At 43.0% G+C, this 21,485-nt stretch overlaps 1 protein-coding gene across 12 annotated transcripts in view; it reads left to right on the top strand.

The window, feature by feature from the left end:
- Window positions 1-20,357, top strand: part of ANKS1B (ankyrin repeat and sterile alpha motif domain containing 1B) — a 749,199-nt gene extending 728,842 nt beyond the window's left edge. For 11 of the 12 annotated variants that reach the window (XM_074941833.1, XM_074941831.1, XM_074941836.1 and 8 more), the window contains 2 exons: window positions 10,281-10,448; window positions 18,512-20,357. In XM_074941833.1, coding sequence (XP_074797934.1) covers window positions 10,281-10,448; window positions 18,512-18,622 — 279 coding nt within the window. In that variant the 3' untranslated portion in view covers window positions 18,623-20,357. The remainder of the gene's footprint in view (window positions 1-10,280; window positions 10,449-18,511) is intronic. The other variant, XM_074941834.1, reaches the window with a different exon arrangement.
- Window positions 20,358-21,485: the final 1,128 nt, after the last annotated feature.

Below are 21,485 nucleotides of genomic sequence, written 5' to 3' on the forward strand. Positions count from 1 at the left end.
CCTTTCTGGCCGCAGTAATGGCCATTAAGAAGGTCACCTTCCATGAAAGGTATGACAAGGGACACATTGCCAACGGCTCATATATTTTGATAAGACCAGGTTTAAGTCCCACGGAGGGACGGGTTCTCGTATTTGGGAGTATAGTCTTTCCAGGTCCTTGAGGAAATGAATGGATATCTGGTATGAAAAAACAGACCAGCTTACCACCAGGGGGGTGGAACACTGAAATCACTGCAAGGTGGACCTTAATTGAGGGAATCGCTAAACCTCGCTGTTTCAGGCAAGGCAAATAGTCAAGAATGTCCTGCAGAGACAACTGCATGGGCAAGACTCCACTCTGGGAAGCCCATATGGAGAACTGTTTCCATTTTGAGAGGTACGTAGCCCTGGTGGAGGGCTTCCTGCTCCCTCAGACCACCTGGCAAACCTGCTCCGAGCAAGCCAGGTCTCTGGGATTTAGCCATGGAGCTTTCCAGGCCATCGGGTGGAGGGAGCTGAGGTTCAGGTGGACCAAATGACCATGGTCCTGGGAGATCAGATTTGGATATAGAGGGAGCGGAATCGGAGCAGCCACAGAAAGGCCTAACAGTGTGGTGAACCAGTGCTTCAGGGGCACGCTGGGGCTATGAGAATGACCCGTGCCCGATCCCTCTTGATTTTTAGCAGAACATTGTGCACTAGTGGGATGGGGGGAAAGCATAGAACAGGTGATCTGTCCATGGGAGCAAGAAGGCATCTGTGAGCAAACCCGGGCTGTGGCCTCGCAGGGAGCAAAACTGGTGACACTTTCTGTTGTGCATAGTTGCAATCAGATCTATCTGGGGAGTCCCCTATCACGGGAAAACATCCCTCGTGATGTCCAAGCAAAGTGACCACTTGTGGTGATTGGAGTAAGACCTGCTGAGGCAATATGCCAGTTCATTCTTCCCTCCAAGAAGGTGAATTGAGTGGGCTATTCAGAAGTCCAGTAAGAGGATAGCTTCCTTACACGGGGAAAGAGCGAGACCCTCCCTGCCTTTTCAGGTAGAACATGGCTGCAGTGTTGTTCATAAGCACCAGCCCAAAATGGAATGCTTTTCGCAAATCTCTGCCATTGATTTGTTGCGAGAGCTCTTCTGGAGATCACAGGCTTTGAGTCTTGAGGAGCCCTAGGTGAGCTCCCCAGCCTAGCGCTGATGCGTCTGAGACCAGGGATATTGACGGACGGGGCTGTGAGAAGGGAATGCCCACGCAAACCACCAGTGTGTCCAGCCACCAACTGAGAGAGGCAAGAACCAGGGAAGGAATCATGAGGACCAAGTCCAGATGGTGGCAGTTTGGCAAGTACACTGAAGCCAGCCATGTCTGAAGGGGCCTGAGGTGTAACTTTGCAAGCTGCACCACATATGTGCAAGGCCACGTGACCCAACAGCCTCAGACAAGAATGGGCTGTTGTAATGAATGGGCTGGACTCCTTTACTACCTCCATTTGTATGCCCAACTTTTTGGCCACCCTATTCAGCAGCTCCTGGTGGGCCTTGTAGTCGTCCTGGGAAAGCAACACGCCCGTTCTCAACACAGCCTTGTCAGGAGAAGAGGAGGAGGAGGAGGCCGGCACCGGCTGAGGGCACTCCTGCACTGACTGAATCTCGTGACGCCAGCTCCTGGTACTCGGTACCAGAGTCCAGATTGGACTCTGCCCAAAGGGGCGGCAGAACCCTTCCCTTCCTTCAGAGGCCATTGAATAGGAGCACATTGACTGCGGTCCCTGCACTGCGGGAAACGCCCACGGGTTCCAAAAAGGCCACTGCATGTGTACTAGCCCCTGCCAAGGAGGCCAAGTACCCGATGGCATTCCCTGGCTCCGTTCACCACTGGAGAGTGCCAACTTGAGGAGTGTCGGGGTCGACTCCTGAGTAAAAATTGCACAAATATGTAAAATCCTCAGAGTATATTGTGCATGTGTTCTTGAAACACATTTCCCGTGAATATAGATCAGTTAGATACATCAGAAACAATTCAGCTATGTCTGAACATACCGCTGTAGCTGTTAAGACAGGCAGTGTTGCTAAATGGTAAAATAGAAAGGTTTAATTATTTTAAATAGCTGTTCAAGGCATTTAGAAGAAATTTTAGTTTTCATTAAATGTTTGTATTGATTAATTTCTTAATGCTTGAGATTTGATCTGAATAGGGACTAGAAAGAAAATTAAATTTATATTTAAAAATATTAGACCTTGGTCAACAAGATGTGTTATTAATTAAAGAGGGTGGAATTAATAAAAAGTGAACCAGTTAGAACTGCCCTGATTGAATCAATATGGATTATTAATTTTCCCAATCCTTTGAAAAGCTCATAATAGCTACAGTGTACTGTCTCTTGTCAATAAGGCTTAACCACAAACATGTAGAGTTTCAGGTGTAGTAGATATAATTCAGTTTTTCTCTGCCTTCCAAGTAGAGACTAGAGATTCAGGATAATTCCAGTATCTTCCTTACCATGGGGGTAGTACTAAATGCCATAAGCTCTTATAATAGCTATTTTAAGATGTACAGATAGACTTTCATGTCTGGCTGTTTTAACATAGTATTCTCCTGCTGTTTCTAATTCTCACCAGGGTGCCGCCTGTTCAGATATTCTCTCTGTGTTTTATTTTTTTCCTCAGGATGTAACATTTCTGATGCAAGCATAAGTGCCATCAAAAAAAAAGCTAAATAAGCACAACATAAACATACAGTAGACTGAGATCACTTTTTCTATTTAAAGTACAGTACTTGTTTGTTCCTATGGTAGCTTGATCTTGCAAGCAGGTTTTTGCCCATAGAAACAATACAGTCCTGGGCTACATACCACATTTATGAATAACTGCAGAAGTTGTTCTTATATTCAGCATATTACAATAGCTCTTTCCAGCAAATCCAACTGTGTCAATAGAAAAATGGGAATTTGTATTTATTTTTATTTCTAACGATATGTTTTGACAACTACAAAATAAATATTATAGAGACACAATACTTTAAAATCAATAACTTTTGCTCCTCTTTTAACTTGCAAAAAAGGCTTCTTCTAATTTCACATTTTCCTGGGGAGGAGAAATCAAATCTAATGTAAGGAGAGGTATACTACAAGATTTGTTGATATTTAGTATTCATGGGAGACTGTGTGCAGCTTAGCACGCTCGCATTCAGAGTAATGTTTCTGCATGAAAATACCCAAGACATCAGACTTTGAGAATATTGTACGCAGGTGGGACCTGATTCATCAGTACAACAAAGGCTGCTCTGCACTGTCCAGTAGCACAAAGCAGCCCTAAACCTCGTTTCACTTGCCACTGAAGCATTTCCTCCTCCACAGAGGGATCCTCCAACAATAAAAAGTCACCATGGCAGATCCTATGCCAAACTCCAGTTCACCACAGGACACAGGCCCTTAATTCGGCTAGTCTGTGGCTCCTGGCGATAGAAAGCAGCCAGCACAGATCAGAACAGCCTTCAGCCTGCTCTAATTCATGCCAGACCAGACCAAAGCCTGCCCAACATAAAGCCACCTTCTCCTTCTTTTGCATCCCTCTAGACTTGCACTGAACACTCCGGCTGGATCAGAGAATTGGGACCTAGGTATATCCATATCATATGGAAAAGCAAGAGGAATGTTAAAGGTGATCTTCAAAAGGAAAAACTGGGCTTGTTCTGTTTTATTGCTTCATTATGATGGAGAAAGACAGCCTGAAAAATTTATTAAAAAAAAAAAAGTTTCCTGATTGCCTTCATATTAGAAATTCTGGGCTCGTCTGCCCTTGAAGATTCTATCGTGGCTGAGAACTAGGCAAATTTTGAAATCCCAAGAGACAAGAAACTGAAAGTTAGCAGTTGAGCAGGGAAGGGATTTTTAGTCAATTATTTAAAACTCCACTGTACTTTTGTTGGTTTTGCCAACACTTATTTTAACTCCCATATGTGGGGCACTGGATGGCGTAATTAACCTGCCCCCTTTCTACTGAGATGTGTTAGCTCACAGTAAGCTTTTAGAGACACACACACACACATCCAGAAAAGCTTATCTAGTAAAACCAGGCAGCATTCCACCACAGCAGTGAAGACCAGACTTGACAATCCTGAGCTGTAAGAAAAAGAATTGGGGGAAAAAATCTTTATGAAACAGAAGGAACACTTCAGGTCCTCCTTATACACCCCTCCCCCCAAAAAGGGGGGGGGGGCAAAAATCTTTATTTTTAACAAATTCTTTGCACATCACCGTTAATGGAAAATCTATAAAAACTAAAGATCATATGTATGATCTACTCTTACTTTAAATATCCTAGAAGCTTTAGTATAGCCTCATAAAAACATTAATAACACAGTGAAGATACAACAATAATATATGTAGCACCATATGTAAACCTCTGAAACTTTCACACAATAAAAAGCACTTAATGTAATAAAACTAGGGCTGTCGATTAATCACAGTTAACTCATGCAACTAACACAAAAAAATTAATCGCGATTAATGGCACTTTTAATCGCACTGTTAAACAACAGAATACCAATTGAAATTTATTAAATATTTTTGGTCGTTTTTCTACATTTTCAAATGTATTGATTTCAGTTACAACACAGAATACAAAGTGTACAGTGCTCACTTTATATTATTTTTATTACAAATATTTGCAGTGTAAAAATGATAAACAAAGAAATAGTATTTTTCAGTTCATCTCATATAAGTACTGAAGTGCAATCTCTTTATCATGAAAGTGCAATTTACAAATGTAGATTTTTTTTGGTTACATAATTTCACTCAAAAAAACAAAACAATGTAAAACTTCAGAGCCTACAAGTCCACTCAGTCCCACTTCTTGTTCAGCCAATTGCTAAGACAAACAAGTTTGTTTACATTTACGGAACATAACGCTGCGTGCTTCTGATTTACGTCACCTGAAAGTGAGAACAGGCATTTGCATGGCACTTTTGTAGCTGGCATTGCAAGGTATTTGCATGCTAGATATGCTAAACATTCGTATGCCCCTTCATGCTTCGGCCACCATTCCAGAGGACATGCTTCCTTGCTGCTGATGCTTGTTTAAAAAAAAAAAAAACACCTTAATTAGATTTGTGACTGAACTCCTTGTGGGAGAATTGTATGTCTCCTGCTCTGTTTTACCCACATTCTGCCATTTATTTCATGGTCCAGCAATCTCAGATGATGATCCAGCACATGTTGTTCATTTTAAGAACACTTACACTGCAGATTTGATAAAACACAAAGAACGTACCAATGTGAGATTTGTAAAGACAGCTACAGCACTCGACCCAAGGTTTAAGAATCTGAAGTGACTTCCAAAATCTGAGAGGGACAAAGTGTGGAGCATGCTTTCAGAAGTCTTAAAAAGAGCAACACTCTGATGTGGAAACTACAGAACCCAAACCACCAAAAAAGAAAATCAGTGATGGCATCTGATTCAGATGATGAAAATGAATATGCTTTGGTCTGCACTGCTTTGAATTGTTATCGAGCAGAACCCCTTATCAGCATGGACATATGTCCTCTGGAAGGTGGTTGAAGCATGAAAGGACATATGAATCTTTAGCGCATCTGGCACGTAAATGTCTTGCATCACCGTCTACAACGGTGCCATGCAAACACCTGTTGTCACTTTCAGGTGACATTGTAAACAAGACGTGGGCAGCCTTATCTCCTGCAAATGTAAAGAAACTTGTTTGTCTGAGCAATTGGCTGAACAAGAAGTAGGACTGAGTGGACTTGTAGGGTCTAAAGTTTTACATGGTTTTATTTTTGAGTGCAGTTTTTTTATACATAATTCTACATTTTTAAGTTCAACTTTCATGATAAAGAGATTGAACTACATTATTTGTATTAGGCGAATTGAAAAATACTATTTATTTTGTTTTTACTGTGCAAATATTTGTAATAAAAATAATATAAAGTGAGTACTGTACACTTTGTATTCTGTGTTGTAATTGAAATCAATATATTTGAAAATGTAGAAAACATCCACAAATATTTAAATAAATGGTATTCTATTATTCTTTAACAGTGCAATTAAACACAATTAATTTTTTTAATCGTGCGATTAATCGCGATTAATTTTTTTAATCTCTTGACAGTCCCAAATAAAACAAATATCGAATAGTAATAGAACAATCAGAATACAAGTGACAGGAGACTATTGGGTCAAGCTGGCATGCTGAAGCATGTATGCATTACAACTTGAACTTTAAAAAAAGAAAAACAAGACTATCCACCTCTTCTGAATTTCTTTGTGATGTCCTGGACATACCCTGGCAGGATTAACTTACTTACTTTCCTCCTCAACCATCCTTGGGCGAAGGGTAGGCCACCAGCCATTGCAGGAGTCCAAGTAGCGCATGGGTCCAACAGCTTTGCTTCCTTTCCAGGGAGCCTGAAAGGGGCTGTGGGGGCAGAAGGCCTCCACAGATATTGGGGGATCCACTGATTTTTCAGTGCTGAACCTCCTTGGTCATGCCACTGGGAGCAAACCTGTGTCCTCCACAAACACCCCAAGTGGAAACTCTGCAAGGGAACCTTGTGGCATTTCCACTCCCCTACTCAGGTGTAGCACATGTAAGGCACCCATATTGGGCAACTTCAATACAGTATTCCCATTCCAGTACTGAATACACACAGTAAATGAGAAATCCCCAAAGCTAACCCAGTTTGTATCTAGATTTTTTTTGCAGTTGAGTTTTCCTGTTTTAAAAATCACCAGAAGCCTGAAGACTCTTAATTCCACTGCATCCTTGCCTCGTTTCAAGGTGCTTTCTAACTTAATCCATCGTGTCTGACTCCTTTCCCACTTACAGATATAATATTCTTTAATGCAATATGGTCCATTCTCTCTACTAGGATATATTTGAACATATTTACTAGGCACACCTATGTTCACATGTGACTACTGCATGTCAAGCGCCTCTGTGGATTATTCAGGTTCTGGGCATGGCTGTTGTCCCACTATATAATGTGCTAAAGAGGGACATAATTCGCAGCATCCCTTGAACTATTTTTAACTACTACTGGAGGTAGGGTCCCAGACTACCTGGACATTTCTTCTGTCGCTGCACGGCACATTCTATGTTCCCATCTGCTCTGTCATCTCATAATTATCCAGTGCAGACTGTGTCCTGATGACCTTGTATGCCATGCTGTAAAGTGCACTATCACAATACTGCTGGATTTACTTTTCCAGGGCCATTATTCTACCCAGTCCTGTCAACTTATTCCTTATCAATGTATAATCTTCACTACAATTAATCCAATCTTGTGGGCAGTGCACTGTCATGTTACTACAGCAGTGCAGGATGTGTCTCTAAAGTCTTAATCTTGTGACATTAGCATAGGCACTCCGTTGGGAGTCATAAATGTGTCATTCTATACATTTGTGGCAAATATGACCAATGGGTTTCTCAATTTGTCGCCTATGTTCAGCTGGATTCACACTAGATTGGCATAATGATCCCTTTAGGCCTTAAAATCTGTGAATTTTTTGTGGCAAACTACATCTGCAGCACTGACCAATTCTGGCCAGGTTTCCCTAAGTCAAGTGGTTGGCCCTACTCTTATCAGTTCAGGTAGGTGATTTCAGTGTCAAAGGTATGAAACCTTGAGCAGCTTGTGGTGGTAGATGTGATCATAGCAACTGTGATGAACTGAGAAAAAGTCTGTGTTATTTCTTATGAATGCCATGGATGAGTTGGTTTCTCTGTTCAATTTCTATCTTGCTGCCTACTTGAATGCAAAGGGTTAAGACAGACTGGAGCTTGAAGTTGGCCTAGGGGCAGGAACCACAACAAGTACTAAGATATAAGACAGCTTTAGGTACACACTCTCAAAGCAGCTAAGAGAGCAATGACTGGGCCCTCTGATAGGGGGAGAAGTTACCTAGCTGGCTCCTTCCAGTTTAGAATGTCTTTACTCTGCCCAAGGCTAAGCCTGGGAACAAAGGAGACCTGAAACCCCAAAGATCCTAGAAAAGGGAAGGGGACGGTGAGAGAGCTGGGAGAACTGGCCCTAGGTGTGTCAATGAAAAAGCTGACACACTGGAAGAACTCATTCACAGGCAGGAGAAGCATGCAGCATGAAGTGTAGGCTAGTTCTCCCATCTCAGAGATAGGAAATAAGACAGATCTTCCTGAGCTATAGATATAGCAGTTAAGATTAGGTAAGGAAATATGCATATAAGTCTCTTTGTTCTTTTAAATCCACTTTGCGGGGCACTTTGTACATTTTGGCAAAATAAATCCTGCTTTGTTTTAAATAAGCTATTTCTGTATCACTGCAAACATATGCTGTTACAGCATGATTGTCAACTAGGGGGGTGTACCCCAGAGACCAAGTCAGAAAGTGTTTGGCTCATGAGATCCCATCCCAAACAGAAGTGAAGGCATGGGCCTGTCACTTGAAAAGAGTGCACTCAGTGGACTGGAAAAGGGTCTTAGCAGGGACAGCCTACCCAGGGACCTTGACAGCAGCTGATCACATTTGGATGGACAAATTAAAAAGTAAATTTTTCTATCTAGTCTATCACTGGACAGTGACCAATGCTGGTTTTATAATGAGCCAAATGCAAATCTGGGACCCAGTTACAATGAACCTAATCATTTGCATGGATACAACTGTCACATAAGGCAGTGGGAATTGCACCTGTGCAACTGATGGAATAATTGGCCCCTTTTGTTAGCTGAAATGATTGGAGGTGCACCTGCTTTCAGAAGGTCTGAATTTGGTACACTGTTCCTAAAGTGGGTGTTACAAGAGTATGAGAGAAAATACCTTCACAACGACAGTGGGGGTTTAGCTTATGGCTTGAAATAAGGAGATAGGATAAAATTATACTTCTAACTAGTGAAGGGCAGATTTTATACTTATGCAAATCTTGTATGGCTTCATTTTTTTTTACAAACTAGAAACATACACACAGTTAGCTGAAGGATTCACTAACCTATTCAGTGAGCTTGTGCAAATATATGGCTTTGCATCAAAGTTATGTGTGATTGGTTTAGCATGGTTTCAACCTGAAACTGAATGAAGCATGGTGGTTTCCACTAAATTTCACTTTGAGATTTGGGTTTTGTGCATATCTGAAGCTCAAAGGTTCCACAGGGAAGCTGAACCGACATTACTCAAAACCAAAGGAAATGGTCACACTAATCCCTTAAATCCAAATGCCCAAGTTTCACAACTTTTTGAGCAAGCAGCTACTTTAACAAATATTCTATCTACATTTTGCATATACTCAATGAATGAGCACTCGTATTATTCTAGTTATGCAGTCACCCAGTGGTCTTATTCTAGTAGAATCTGACTTCTTTGGTAACAAACACACAACGATGTACAGTAACCTCCCAGGATTCTCTGATGTTCTAGTTCTAAATGAGAATTTGAACACCCAAGAGCCCTTTGGCCAGTTCCTGCAAAAGACAAAGCCTGAGAATGTGGCTCACGGCATTTTCAACTTGCAGCCCAGTAAAGTGAAGGGTGCACTTGTAACATTTTCCTTTAGATTTTCTGGAAATGCTCACTGAAGTTGAGTTCCCTCCTGCTCCTTTGCTGTTCTCTGATAGTGCAGCACAGAGTGTTCAGAGACACAAGAGAAGGGAAGTAATGACTCAAACTGCAGATTTTGAAAGAGGGCATCTCGGGAGATCAGGCTTGAAGCAGAGCTGGGTAAAATGTTAAAGAAATAATGGAAGAAGATGGGTGGCATCTTGAAGGCGAGTCAATCAAGGTTAGCTGGGGGATGATGCACACAGACTTGGTTGAGGAAGCATGTGATTTGGCTCACCCTCCCCTTCCACTGGCTCAGTTCTGTGATCTGTCACTAAAATAAAACTTACAGGAATTTCCCTTGAATTATCATGCTGGAACATAGAATGAAGCCACAGAGAAGAAATACAAGAACATCAATTTATGTATTGGTAATGTGGTGTCAGTAGGCCACACTGACCTAATCTGGTCACCTGTTTTAACGTTTAGCAATTGAGAGATTGTGTACAATAATTGAATAATGCCTTTTATGAAGGCAGATCAGACTTTGATTGCCCTTTGATAGATATACATTGAATCACAGATGTTGAAGATAAACTGAAGATGGCCTGCTAGATCTTTTCTATTTGTATTATTAATATATTTATATGGTAGCATTGACTTGTACATTACAGGCATGTAAAAGTCTACCCCACTGCACTGGGCAGGATTGTCCCTAATTAATATTCATAAATGCTAATTTATCCTAACTCTAATTTTGAATGTTTTGTTGTTGTTCCAGAATTTAGCCTATGAAATAATTCTAACACTTGGACAGGCATTCGAGGTAGCCTACCAGCTCGCACTACAAGCACGAAAAGGAGGCCATTCTTCAACCCTCCCAGAAAGCTTTGAAAATAAACCCACCAAACCAATTCCAAAACCACGTGTTAGTATTCGAAAGTCTGTGGTAAGTAGCAAATAGGAAAATCAAAACCCAGCTATACAAAAAAATACGTTGGCATGAATTTGATAGTAGTTTACATATTTGTTTGGTCAGAAAAGCACCCCCCAAGATAAGCTAGGCCGCATCCACTCATCACTCCAAAGACAGTCTGCAAGGAGTTGTAGAATCTCAGCATGCCAACAATTTGTAACACTTTATCTCAGACCCTTCCACTCTAAGGAGCTGTATATGTAGTACTAGTCAGGCATCTCTTATGCTGTTATTGCACTGCTTGACATGTTTCGGTGTTTATTTCCATGTGTAATGTAGCTGTTTTAAATGCCATGGCCTACAATCAGCTCTGATTTACAACCTGTGCGATCACATTGACTTCACTGAGATTGTGACAAGGTGTAAATCAACACAAAATGTAGCTTGACGTATTTTATCCCTTTTTTTAAACTTTGACACTAGTATGAGACCATAACATTGATATCTTCATCTTTAGAAACTAACCAAAAACCAGTCCTCTGAGGACAATCAAGTATTAAAACAATAATCCTGTTGTGTCTTCTAACTGAGTGCCTTTGACTTCCCCCAATACAGTATCACTGCAGATGCAAATCAATGATTGGCAAATTTTAAAAGCACAGAATTTTGGTTCAGATAAGGCCTCTGACAACTGAATCCTAATTTGACTTGACTGAACTTTCAGTTATCTTCCTTTTCCTTTCTTCATATTCTATCCTTTCTTCCTGTTCTATCTTTTTACATTTCTCCTCCCATCAGAACCAGCTCATTCTCTTTTCTTCCTGTCTTTTGACCCTCAACAGTCCCCCTGCTTTCAAAGCTCCTCTTCTCTGGAATACAACCCGCATTTCTAATATTTTCTCCATAAGCCCAAACAGGTTCCCTGACCTGATCTCCCTCTTCACAATTCCTAACAAAATCACGATCTATAATGACATTCCACTTAAGAAGGAAAGGTCTTCAGTCTCATCTTTGGGTATTGGTTGAACTAGTCAAATATTATTTGGAGCATGTAGAACTTAAAGATGTCCCAGAATTCATTGGCCCCCACCACACACACAACTTCTTTCCTGGAAACTTGGAAAAGAGCTAGAAATTGTGAGACTTAAAGACAGTCTGCAGTCCAAGAGATTGCTAAAATCTAGTTTGAGTATAGTCAGGAATTGTCCAACTAAAGAGTTCAATCAAAAAATGCTGACTTGCTTAAATATTTCACAAAAACACTTCGGATTCAATTAATTTTTGTCAAATTATGGATACGGTTCTACTGGGAACAGTGGGCTTCAAAAGTCCATGGTTCCTGGGCAACCATGCGGTCTGGTCTGGGTCCAGGGACCCCAGGGCTTCCAGGCTCCCTGTAGTGGAGCAGGAAATCCTGGAAGTCCCAGCTTTAACTGGGACTCAGCTCCTAGCTTCAGCAGCGGGGAGCCTGAAAGCCCTAAAATCCTGGCTTGAGCTAGGGCTCTGAGGTTCGAGACTCCCTGCTGCTGCAGTCAGGAGCATGGCATCCCTGGGAGCCATAGCACAAGATGTGGCTCTCAAGGTCTAGGCTCCCACAACTGCAGCAGGCAACCTGAAAGTCCTGAGAGCCCCAGCTTATTTGGGAGTCGGGGGTTTTCAGGCTCCTTGAGGCTGAGCTGGACTCCCAGGGCAGTTAGCACCACAGGCTGCAGGAATGGGAGTTGGCCTGGGAGCTTGGAAGCCTTGGGGTTCCTACCCCAGGAGCACTCTGCATGGCATGGCTGCCCCAGATCCATGGCTATCAGGATCCCCAGCTGCTGCTGATACGATTCATGTCAGTTCTACTGGTGGCCACCACTCAATAGCAGCAGTGGAACTGACCCATCCAAATCAGGCTGAAACTAATGTCAAAATTTCTTGTGAACTGGAGAGTCTGAAATTTGGTCCGCTCTAATATTGAAGTCTCAGAAGATCTAATAAGCATCTGTCGGGACTGAAAAGAAAGCAACCACATTTCTAACCTAAAATAAAAATTGTTTAGGTATAGTTTGGTTTTTGGTGAAGTTATTTCATCTAAACTGATACTCCTTCCCAAATGAAGGCCAGGTGGAACGGTCAGCATGGCTAGCACATATGTTATTAATTTAACTCAATTTAAAACTCCCTTCTGAAGTGTGTAAATGGCACAGAGGTATTGTTCTTCTTGGACTGTTTGTCCCTATGCATATTCCACGGTGAGTATGCACGCACTCCATGTGCATGGAGCCAGAGAAATGTGAAAGTCGAGTCCGTTGGTCCGCACATGTGTCCCTGGCTATCCTCATGCCTCCAACTGAGGAGATAAAAGATGGGCTGGGGCGACTACCTCCCCAGTTCCTTCTCACCGCCACGTAGTCCGGTTTGGAACCTCCAGAGTCCAAAGCTTTGGATTTCTCCTTTTTCTGGGAATATGAGTACATATCTGTAAATAGTGTTTATAGTTCTAGAGTTTTAAAGTTTGTATCTGATCATTTTAGTGTTTCAGAGTTACTTAGTTAGCCTCCCTGACCTGGGGGTACCGCATTATGTCCAGGGCTCTCAGCTTCAAAATTTGGGCTTCCTGCCCGCGATTCTTCTTAATCAGCATTGACCACCCACCCTGTTTGTAGTGCCTCAGGGACACCTACATCATGGCAAGGTGCAATACCTGCCCTTCATTCCCCTGCCAGACCCAGGAAGTGTGGTAACTTCACCTTAGGAAGCACCTAATAGAAAAGGCCATGAAGCCTCAGTCAGACCCAGGCCAGGGAACTTTCCCCCCCGCCACCCCCCACTCCAATATCAGATTGACTCAGCAAGGAGTGCACCTCCTGCCACAAGGTCCAAGTCCAAAGCGAAGGGGTCTACCCCCACAGATCCTTCAGTGACGTCTTGTCAGGTGAGCTGGGAGAATTCCCATAAGCATGAGGCTAAGTCTTCCTCCAAACCCACTTCAAAGAAGTCAGATTCATCGCTGCCTAAACTGAGCAAGCTCAGACCAAGAGAACTTAGTATGTCCCAAACCATGACAAGAAAGCCCTCAAGTCAAGGGCGTCCATGAGCACTGGATTGTGATCGAGGACACTGGTGCCTCTGGTATCCCCCAAACAGAAACCGTGGGATCCACCAGCACCGATGAAGACCAATCACCAAGAGCATTACCCACAGTACTATCTTTGTCTTCAATAGCAGAGGCACAGACTGTGGTTTGGGTGGCCAGGACCTTTCTCACTCCGGGAAGAGCTGAAACCTACACTCCTCCTGAAGATATTTTCACTTTCCCCCAGACCCAGAGTCTCCCACTCCATTGGGTCCCGCCCTCTTGAGAGAGGTTATAAATCTACCAGGGGCAGAGGTGCCAACTTCCCCAGTTTCCAGGGGGTGCTTGACCTCTGGTCCCCCCAGGCCCCACCCACACTGCACCCTTTCCCCCAAGCCCCCACCCCCGCCCCAACTCTTCCTGCCCCGCCCCTGCTCCATTCCCAGCCCTGGCCCCAGACCCACTCCCAGCTACAGCCTCAGCCTCAACCCCCTTTACCCTGTCTGCATCTCCCGCTCTGAGTCACACCCCTGCTCCTGGCCCCAGTTGGGTGGAGGCACGGACAGCAGTAAGGGGGGGGCATGACCCTGAAAAGTTTGGGGGCCACTGCACTAGAACAGTCTCAAGCAAGAAGTGGAATATTCCTTACAGTGAGGAGTGGCTTGCTCTGCAGTACTAAGGGGGTGGTTTTTACTTGCCATACTGCCTAATACCCAAAAAGAAGGACGGTTGGAGATCCAGTCTGGACCTCTGCCATCTCAACCTCTTTATTCACAAACTCAAGTTCCTTATAGAGATGTTGGCATCTATAATTCCATCCCTGGAAAAGGACATGTGGTTTACAGCTCTTGACATGGACGCCTGCTTTCGTGTGGACATCCACCCTGCTCACAGACACTCTCTCAGATAGATTCATGGTGGGCTCTGACCACTTCCAATACAGAGTACTCCTTTTCAGCACTGCTACCTCCCCAGGGTAGTTACCAAGGTGTTTTCTGTAGTAGAAGACTATATGAGACATTGTGGCTACACCATCATCTGCATTTTAACAATTGACTCCAGGTCATGCCAAGAGGTCCGTACATTGACTTCGACAATGCTGCAACTCCTCTCTCCTTTGGGGGGTCAACGTAAATGCTGGAAAAAATCCATCATCACCCCTACATTGAATTTATACTTCATTGAGGCTTCCTTAAATTCAGCCATGGCAAGAGCTTACCTGTTTAGGACAGGTTTCAGCTATGAACACTATTATGGACCAGGTCATAAGCAACCCACGAGTGCCTGTCAGGACCTGTTTCTGTTTCCTAGGCCATATAGCCTCATGCACTTATGTCATGCTGTTTGCAAGACTCTACCCTCATTGCCTACAAGCATGGCTCCAAACTTTGTACTTGCCAAACCGACAATCCATGAACACCATAGTGACTGATCCCACCAAAGTGAAACTGTCCCTGTTATGGTGGAAGAATCCCCACCAGGTATGTGTTGGTGTTCCCTTCCTCGCCTCTGCACCGGACAGGATGATCATTACCTGTTGGGTTGGGGATTGCACATGGACAAACATAAAGCACAAGGCACCTGGACATCTCGAGAGTCCAGGATGCACATCAATGTTCTAAAGCCATGAACAGTTTTAAGGACTTGCAAAGCCGTTCTCCTGGTCATTCAAAGTCACTGTGTCTTCATAATGTTGGACAACATCACAACTGTCTTTTACATCCAACAGGGAGGAGCGAGATCCATCTCCCATGTGCAGAAGCTGTCAGTCTGTGGAACTGGTGCATCAGCAATCAGATTACCGGGTCAGCAGTCTACCTACCAGGAAACCGGAATGTGCTAGTGGACTCTCTCAGCAGACACTTTTCTGTCGATCACAAGTAGGACTTACATGACTCTGTGATGAACAATATTCTCATTCTCTGGGAGACCCCCCACCAGGGACTTGTTGACCTACCGAACAAACATGGAATGCAACATTTACTGTTCCAGAGGAGCCATAGGTTGCCACGCACAGGATGATGCTCTGCTGCTTCCATGGTCAAACCATCTGAACTATGCCTTCCCTATGCCACTACTACTCCTGTCTCGAGGTTTGCGCAAGATTCAGCAGGACAGGGCACAAGTCCCCAACTGGCCCAGAGCGTTTTTGTTCCTGAACCTCCTACACATGTTGTCTCGGGCACTGATCATTATTCCAACATTCTCGATCTCCTGACCCAGAGGAACAGCAAGATCAAGTATCCCAACACACATCTGCTTCATCTCAGAGCCTGGTTTTTGGATGGGCATCATCCTTAGAGTGATCATGTTCTGAACCTGTACAGAACATCCTTTTTAACAATAGGAAGGATTCCACTAGGAAATGTTGCCTAGCCAAGTGGAAGCGTTCTTCTGTCTGAGCACATAAACGACACACACCCCTAGAAGCTACGGGTATTACTCTCACTCTGGACTGTATCCTTTCCATAAAGACAGCAGGTTTATCCGTCAGCTCCTTACGGGTCCACTTGGTGGCAATCAGTGCATAAGAACAGAAGAATGGCCATACTGGGTTAGACCAAAGGTCCATCCAACCCAGTATCCTGTCTACCGACAGTGATCAATGCCAGGTGCCCCAGAGGGAGTGAACCTAACAGGTAATGATCAGTGATCTCTCTCCTGCCATCCATCTCCACCCTCTGACAAACAGAAGCTAGGGACACCATTCCTTATCCATCCTGGCTAATAGCCATTAATGGACTTAGCCTCCATGAGTTTATCCAGTTCTCTTTTAAACCCTGTTATAGAGTGGGGAGAGTAGGGGAACCAAGGACCACCCTTCCCCCACCAGGTTCTGAACCAGGGCCCTTCAAAACCAAGTATCCTGACACCGGGTTCAGGTCCCAATACCCTCAGGCACATTCCCTGAGTCGCATCCTAGTCTCGTCCCAGTCCCTCCGGTGTTGTTTCCAGGGTTGGATGTGGGATCCCTCTCAATTTCCCTCTGCTTCATCCCTGGCAGCTCCTCCACTGGCAACAGCAACTCATCCCCTTCTGTTCCTGTAGTTGACTGGCTTCCCATGGTGCAGCTAGGAGATTCAGCCCTGGCAACTTGGAGTCCCAGTGGCTTCCCAGCAGGAGGCTGTGCACACAACCGCTCTCCTCCTCAGCCAGCCCAGGCTGGGTTGAGCTGCTCCCTTTTGAATGCTCCATCCACTGGGAGCCTGCCCAGCAAGGGTGATGGGGGATGGCCTCTTGGACACAGATCAGTTCATTAACAGGGAACTATTGATCAGTCAGTCTGACTTCGATACCTAGGAAGCTACTCGAGCAGTGCACAAAACATCCCATTGGTGAATACCTGCAGGATGAAGAGGTAATCACTACCAGCCAGAATGGATTTACCAAGAACAAATCATGCCAAACCAGCTTGATTTCCTTCTTCGCCAGGGTACCTGATTTGGTGAATAGGGGGAATGCTGGGGACATAGTATACCTGGAATTCAGCAAGGGTGTTTGGCACAGGCTCACATGACCCACTCTGAGAAGAAAGCTGGAGAAATGCAGGCTGGACAGAACTACTATTCAGTGAATACATATGTGGTGAAACAACCCCAAACAAAGAGTAGCTATTAATGGAATGAGGTCAGATTGCCCTCCACTTTCACAGGGCTCTTCGATCTTCTCACACCCACTGACGAGCAGATTCTGGAAAAGCCTAATCAGAACCTTTCCACCTTTTTAAAAAAGAAAAAAAAGATACTTCTCAATGGGACTTGAACCTTGTTCTCTGAATACTCACCAAGGCTCCTTTTGAATTATTAGCTTCTTGCTCCATGTCTCTCTCATGTCCATGAAGGGTGCATTCCTGGTAGCCATCACCTCAGCCAGATGAGCTTGGAGTGCTGAGGGCGGATCCTCCTTTCATTAAATTCCATAAGGACAAAGTTTCATTATGTTTACACCCTAAATTCACCCCCAAAGTAGTCTCTGAGTTTCACCTGAACCAGACAATTCACTTACCTGTGTACTTCCCAAAATCACACACATACTCAGAAGAAAAGAAGGTCGGAGTCAGGATATAAAAAAAAAATCTCAAAATGGATCTCAGGCTGTATTTTGCTCTATCAGCTGTCTAATCTTCTCCCACCTCCTGGGGTAAGAACTCATTCCACAAGAGCACAAGCAATGTCTATGGCATCGCTTCAAGAGGTGCCTTTACTTAACATCTGTAAATCAGCTATGTGGAGCTCTGTCCACATGTTTGCGAGACTCTGCTTTGGTATAGGACTCCTCTGCTGATGCATCTTTTGGAATGGCAGTCCTTCATTCGGCTCTGCCACCTATAGCCTCACAACCTCCTCCTAGTTGAGTACTGCTTGTCAGTCGCCCACAGTGGAATACACTTAAGAACCAGCATGCAAAGAAGAGGTTACTTACCTTATAATAGCTGCAGGTTCTTCGAGATGTGTGGTACTTTTCTGTATTCCACTATCCACCCTCCTTCCCCTTTGTTTTGGATCGTCTGTTTTGTGGTAGAGAAGGAACTGGAGAGGTGGTCAGTTTGCCCCGCTCTTTATCTCCTTGGTTGGAGGTGGGAAGTGAGCCAGGGTGCATGCGTGGACGGATGGATGTTGCTGTCAAAATTCTCCAGCTCTGGGCACATGAAGCACATGTGCACCCACAGAGAACTACAGATAGGGACCACCCATCTCAAAGAACCTCCACTTACTATAAGGTAATTAACTTGCAGTTTTGTGATGTGTGACAGAATGCTTTGCTTTGTAAAAGATTATCTTAAGAAAGAAAAATGTTTGGCCACTGGTGCTGTCATCTGGCTCTATATTAAAAAAGGTTAGAGCACATCTCAGGATCAAGCCGTTAATAAAGCTTAGTTATAAGTAAGCTATGGTCCTGTACAGATTTCTCTGTGATGGTAAAACCATGGGATTTATTCTGTGACCTCTTCAGCAGACGCAAAACTAGTATGTGAGATGTTTTGTACAAAAGTGCTGATCCAGTTAAGTGTGTGAATTTATTTGTATTTGTTTTAAAGCAGATAGATCCATCTGAACAAAAGACTCTTGCCAATCTACCATGGATTGTAGAACCTGGACAAGAAGCCAAAAGAGGAATTAATACCAAGTATGAAACTACAATTTTCTGATACAAAACTGTCCTCTGGTTCTTGTTGTGCCTTGCACTCCAAGTAGTCACAGCACAGCCTTTCCTTTACGGCAACATTTCAATCCAGTAGAGAGGAAGACTGCACTGTAAGAGTGGCCTTGTAACTAACTAAAAAAGGCTGGTAATTATTTCTTCCTGCAGCACTGACAGGAGAATGACACTATGTGAAGACTTTTAAATTACAGTCTGCAAGGAGAGTGAGGAAATATTTTTCAAGCAGTCCTCTTGTGACTCCGCCACAGTGCTTTCTTTGATTTCTTATTTTAGGATTCTACTTTTTAAAATGTTCTCTAAACTAACATTAATGCTGCCTATGAGTATGGCATTTGGTTGGTTATTTACATCCTGGCCGGTTTTAATTGAAATAGAATTATTAAATACAATATTTGTGAAACCCCTGAACTCCTAAGAATTAATTACTCTTTATTGTATTAAAAATAATAGTAAAATAACAAGAAATTAGTTACCCCCAATTTCTGTATGTGCTGGTTTTATATGTAATCATTAGTGTCCTTTGATCCTCTTAAAAAAATAACCTATCACAGTGTGACAAAGGATGAGAATTTTATGATTAGTTAAAAAGAGGAATGAATAATGCACAGAAAATGTGTCTTGTATTAGATATTTTTATGGAAAAGAATACTATGGGAGAACATAAATATTTCTATAGGAGATGAAGTCAGATTAACTATGAAAGATTTTGTTTATTTTAAAGTTGACTAAACAATTGCTACTGTACCTTTAGCAAAATATCAATGGTGGATGCACTAGGTGGTTCATCTGATGGGAGTAGAATCGAAGCAGACTAGTCATTGCAGCACACATACAACAATTTACACAGTTTGTTGTTGCTTTAGTCATGAATTCTACTAGTATTTTTTAAAATCTCAGCGGTTCTAGAGAACATAATCAAAACTACAGATTTTGCTATCAAGGTTTCTGTCAAAGAAAGCTTGTTTGAAAGAAGAAGTTCTATTGCAGACATTTTTCTAAATAAAAAAAAGAGAAAAAAATTCCAAAGTAATAAAACTGTTTTCATGAAACAAAAATGGGTAAGCATTTGCTTGATTAAATGAAATTTACTTACATTTTCTTTCAAGTGTTTTAATTTTTTTAATGTCTGTGGAGTATTTGTATAATACCATAATGTATATTTATGTAGAACTGAATTATAACGGTGCAAATATCATTATAGGAGAAAAATGACATTTTAATGTATATCGTTCTATCCAGTCAAATTGTGAATCATTTTGAAGTTCATTATAGAGATATTGATAAATTGTGCGGTTGTCTTAATGTTTTTTTATTATTATTATTTCATATCTAACTGAGCTTTTCCATTACAATTATCAATTGGTGAATTCCAAAAATGGATAACTGGACTTGGTTTAAAATTGATAATTGTATATGGTTTAATTAAGCCTATAGCTCTGAGTAATGAAAACCTTTTAATACAGTATTCAATTTACTTGAACAAATAGTTCCTTGTACATATTTTGCTTATTCACTGTTGATATGTATGTAGTAAATTGACAGTAAAAATAACTGAAAAATATAGTACCAAAAGGAAAATTGTATAGGAACGAAGTAAATAATAGCCTCACTGCAACAAATATATGTAAATATGCTTGGGCTTCCAGTTATAAATTTTGTAATTTTGTCATTTTATTTATATCCTATAAAAGCACACAAAATAAAATGAAGTTGTACAGTCACCACTGCTTTGTGCATCATTCTGTTCTTCTTGTAGCACATAAAGGGCCTGTTCTGAAGTCCAATGAACTTAGTGCAAGTACTCCTTCTGAAGTCAATGGGTTTTGCATCAGACAGACTGTTCAAGGGGAAAATGTGCATGCATACACAGGGTCACACATTCTGTTGACTAAAGTTTACACAATTTTTGTGTTAGGGGCCCAGTTTTAGTTAAACGTTTTACCCTTTTGAATGTACTGGTTCTCAGGTACATCGCTGAGCCACCAACTGGCTATCCCACCCTGAGAGAGGCACAGAGGTGGGGGTTGTTGGAACATATTGACTGCAGATGTAGGAGGTACAGGGTGACCAGATTTTCAAGCTGAAAAACCAGGATGCCTGTCATACAGGATGGGGACAAGGCAGGAGGAGTGTTTTAGTGGGGGTTCTGTCTAGATGCAAGCAAAAGGTTTTGGGAAGGGGTGGAGCAGGATGAGGGCATGATTGGTTGGTGGCAGGGTGAACAGTTATCAGGGAGGCTCGGTGGGTGACAGGTATGGCGGATGCGTGGGTGCCACATATCCAGGCTGGCTTGATGAGAGGTTGGATTTCTGCCAGGCAGACTTGAGCGCTGGAGGGTGACTGGCTGGCTAGAAGGCAGAGTGGGTAAAAGGCTGCTGGGAGGGTAGGGTCTGAGGCTAGGAGAGAGGCAGGAAGGCAAGTTCAATTAATGAATGATGGTGACCCTCTCAATTCTGTAAGTGAGGATAGGAGGCAAAGGCAGGAGTTCATAGCTCTAGGGCATGAGCCCATTCACAGGGACTTTTGGAGGAAACATTATATCCTCTGAAACCTTACTCCCAGGGTTTGGGGTGGGAAAAGTAGGAGAAGGGTGTTACCATGCCCCGCATTTTCTAGCAAGCCCTTTGAAGCCTCCCACTTGGCAGAGTTTACCTATGCTCAGGGGTTCCTTGTGCGTGTTTGGCAAGGCTTCACTAGAGCACAGAGAACCACCTACTGGGACCTGGCACATTAGTTACCAGCTGGTCCTTATCTTCTGTAGCTTGTGTGAGAAGGCAGTAGCCCTTCCTCTAAAAAGTCTGATGTTCTGGAAGATTGTGGGATAATGCCCCTTTCATGGATTCCCCCTC

This window comes from Natator depressus, chromosome 1 (assembly GCF_965152275.1).
Source record: "Natator depressus isolate rNatDep1 chromosome 1, rNatDep2.hap1, whole genome shotgun sequence".
Lineage (NCBI taxonomy): Eukaryota > Metazoa > Chordata > Testudines > Cheloniidae > Natator > Natator depressus.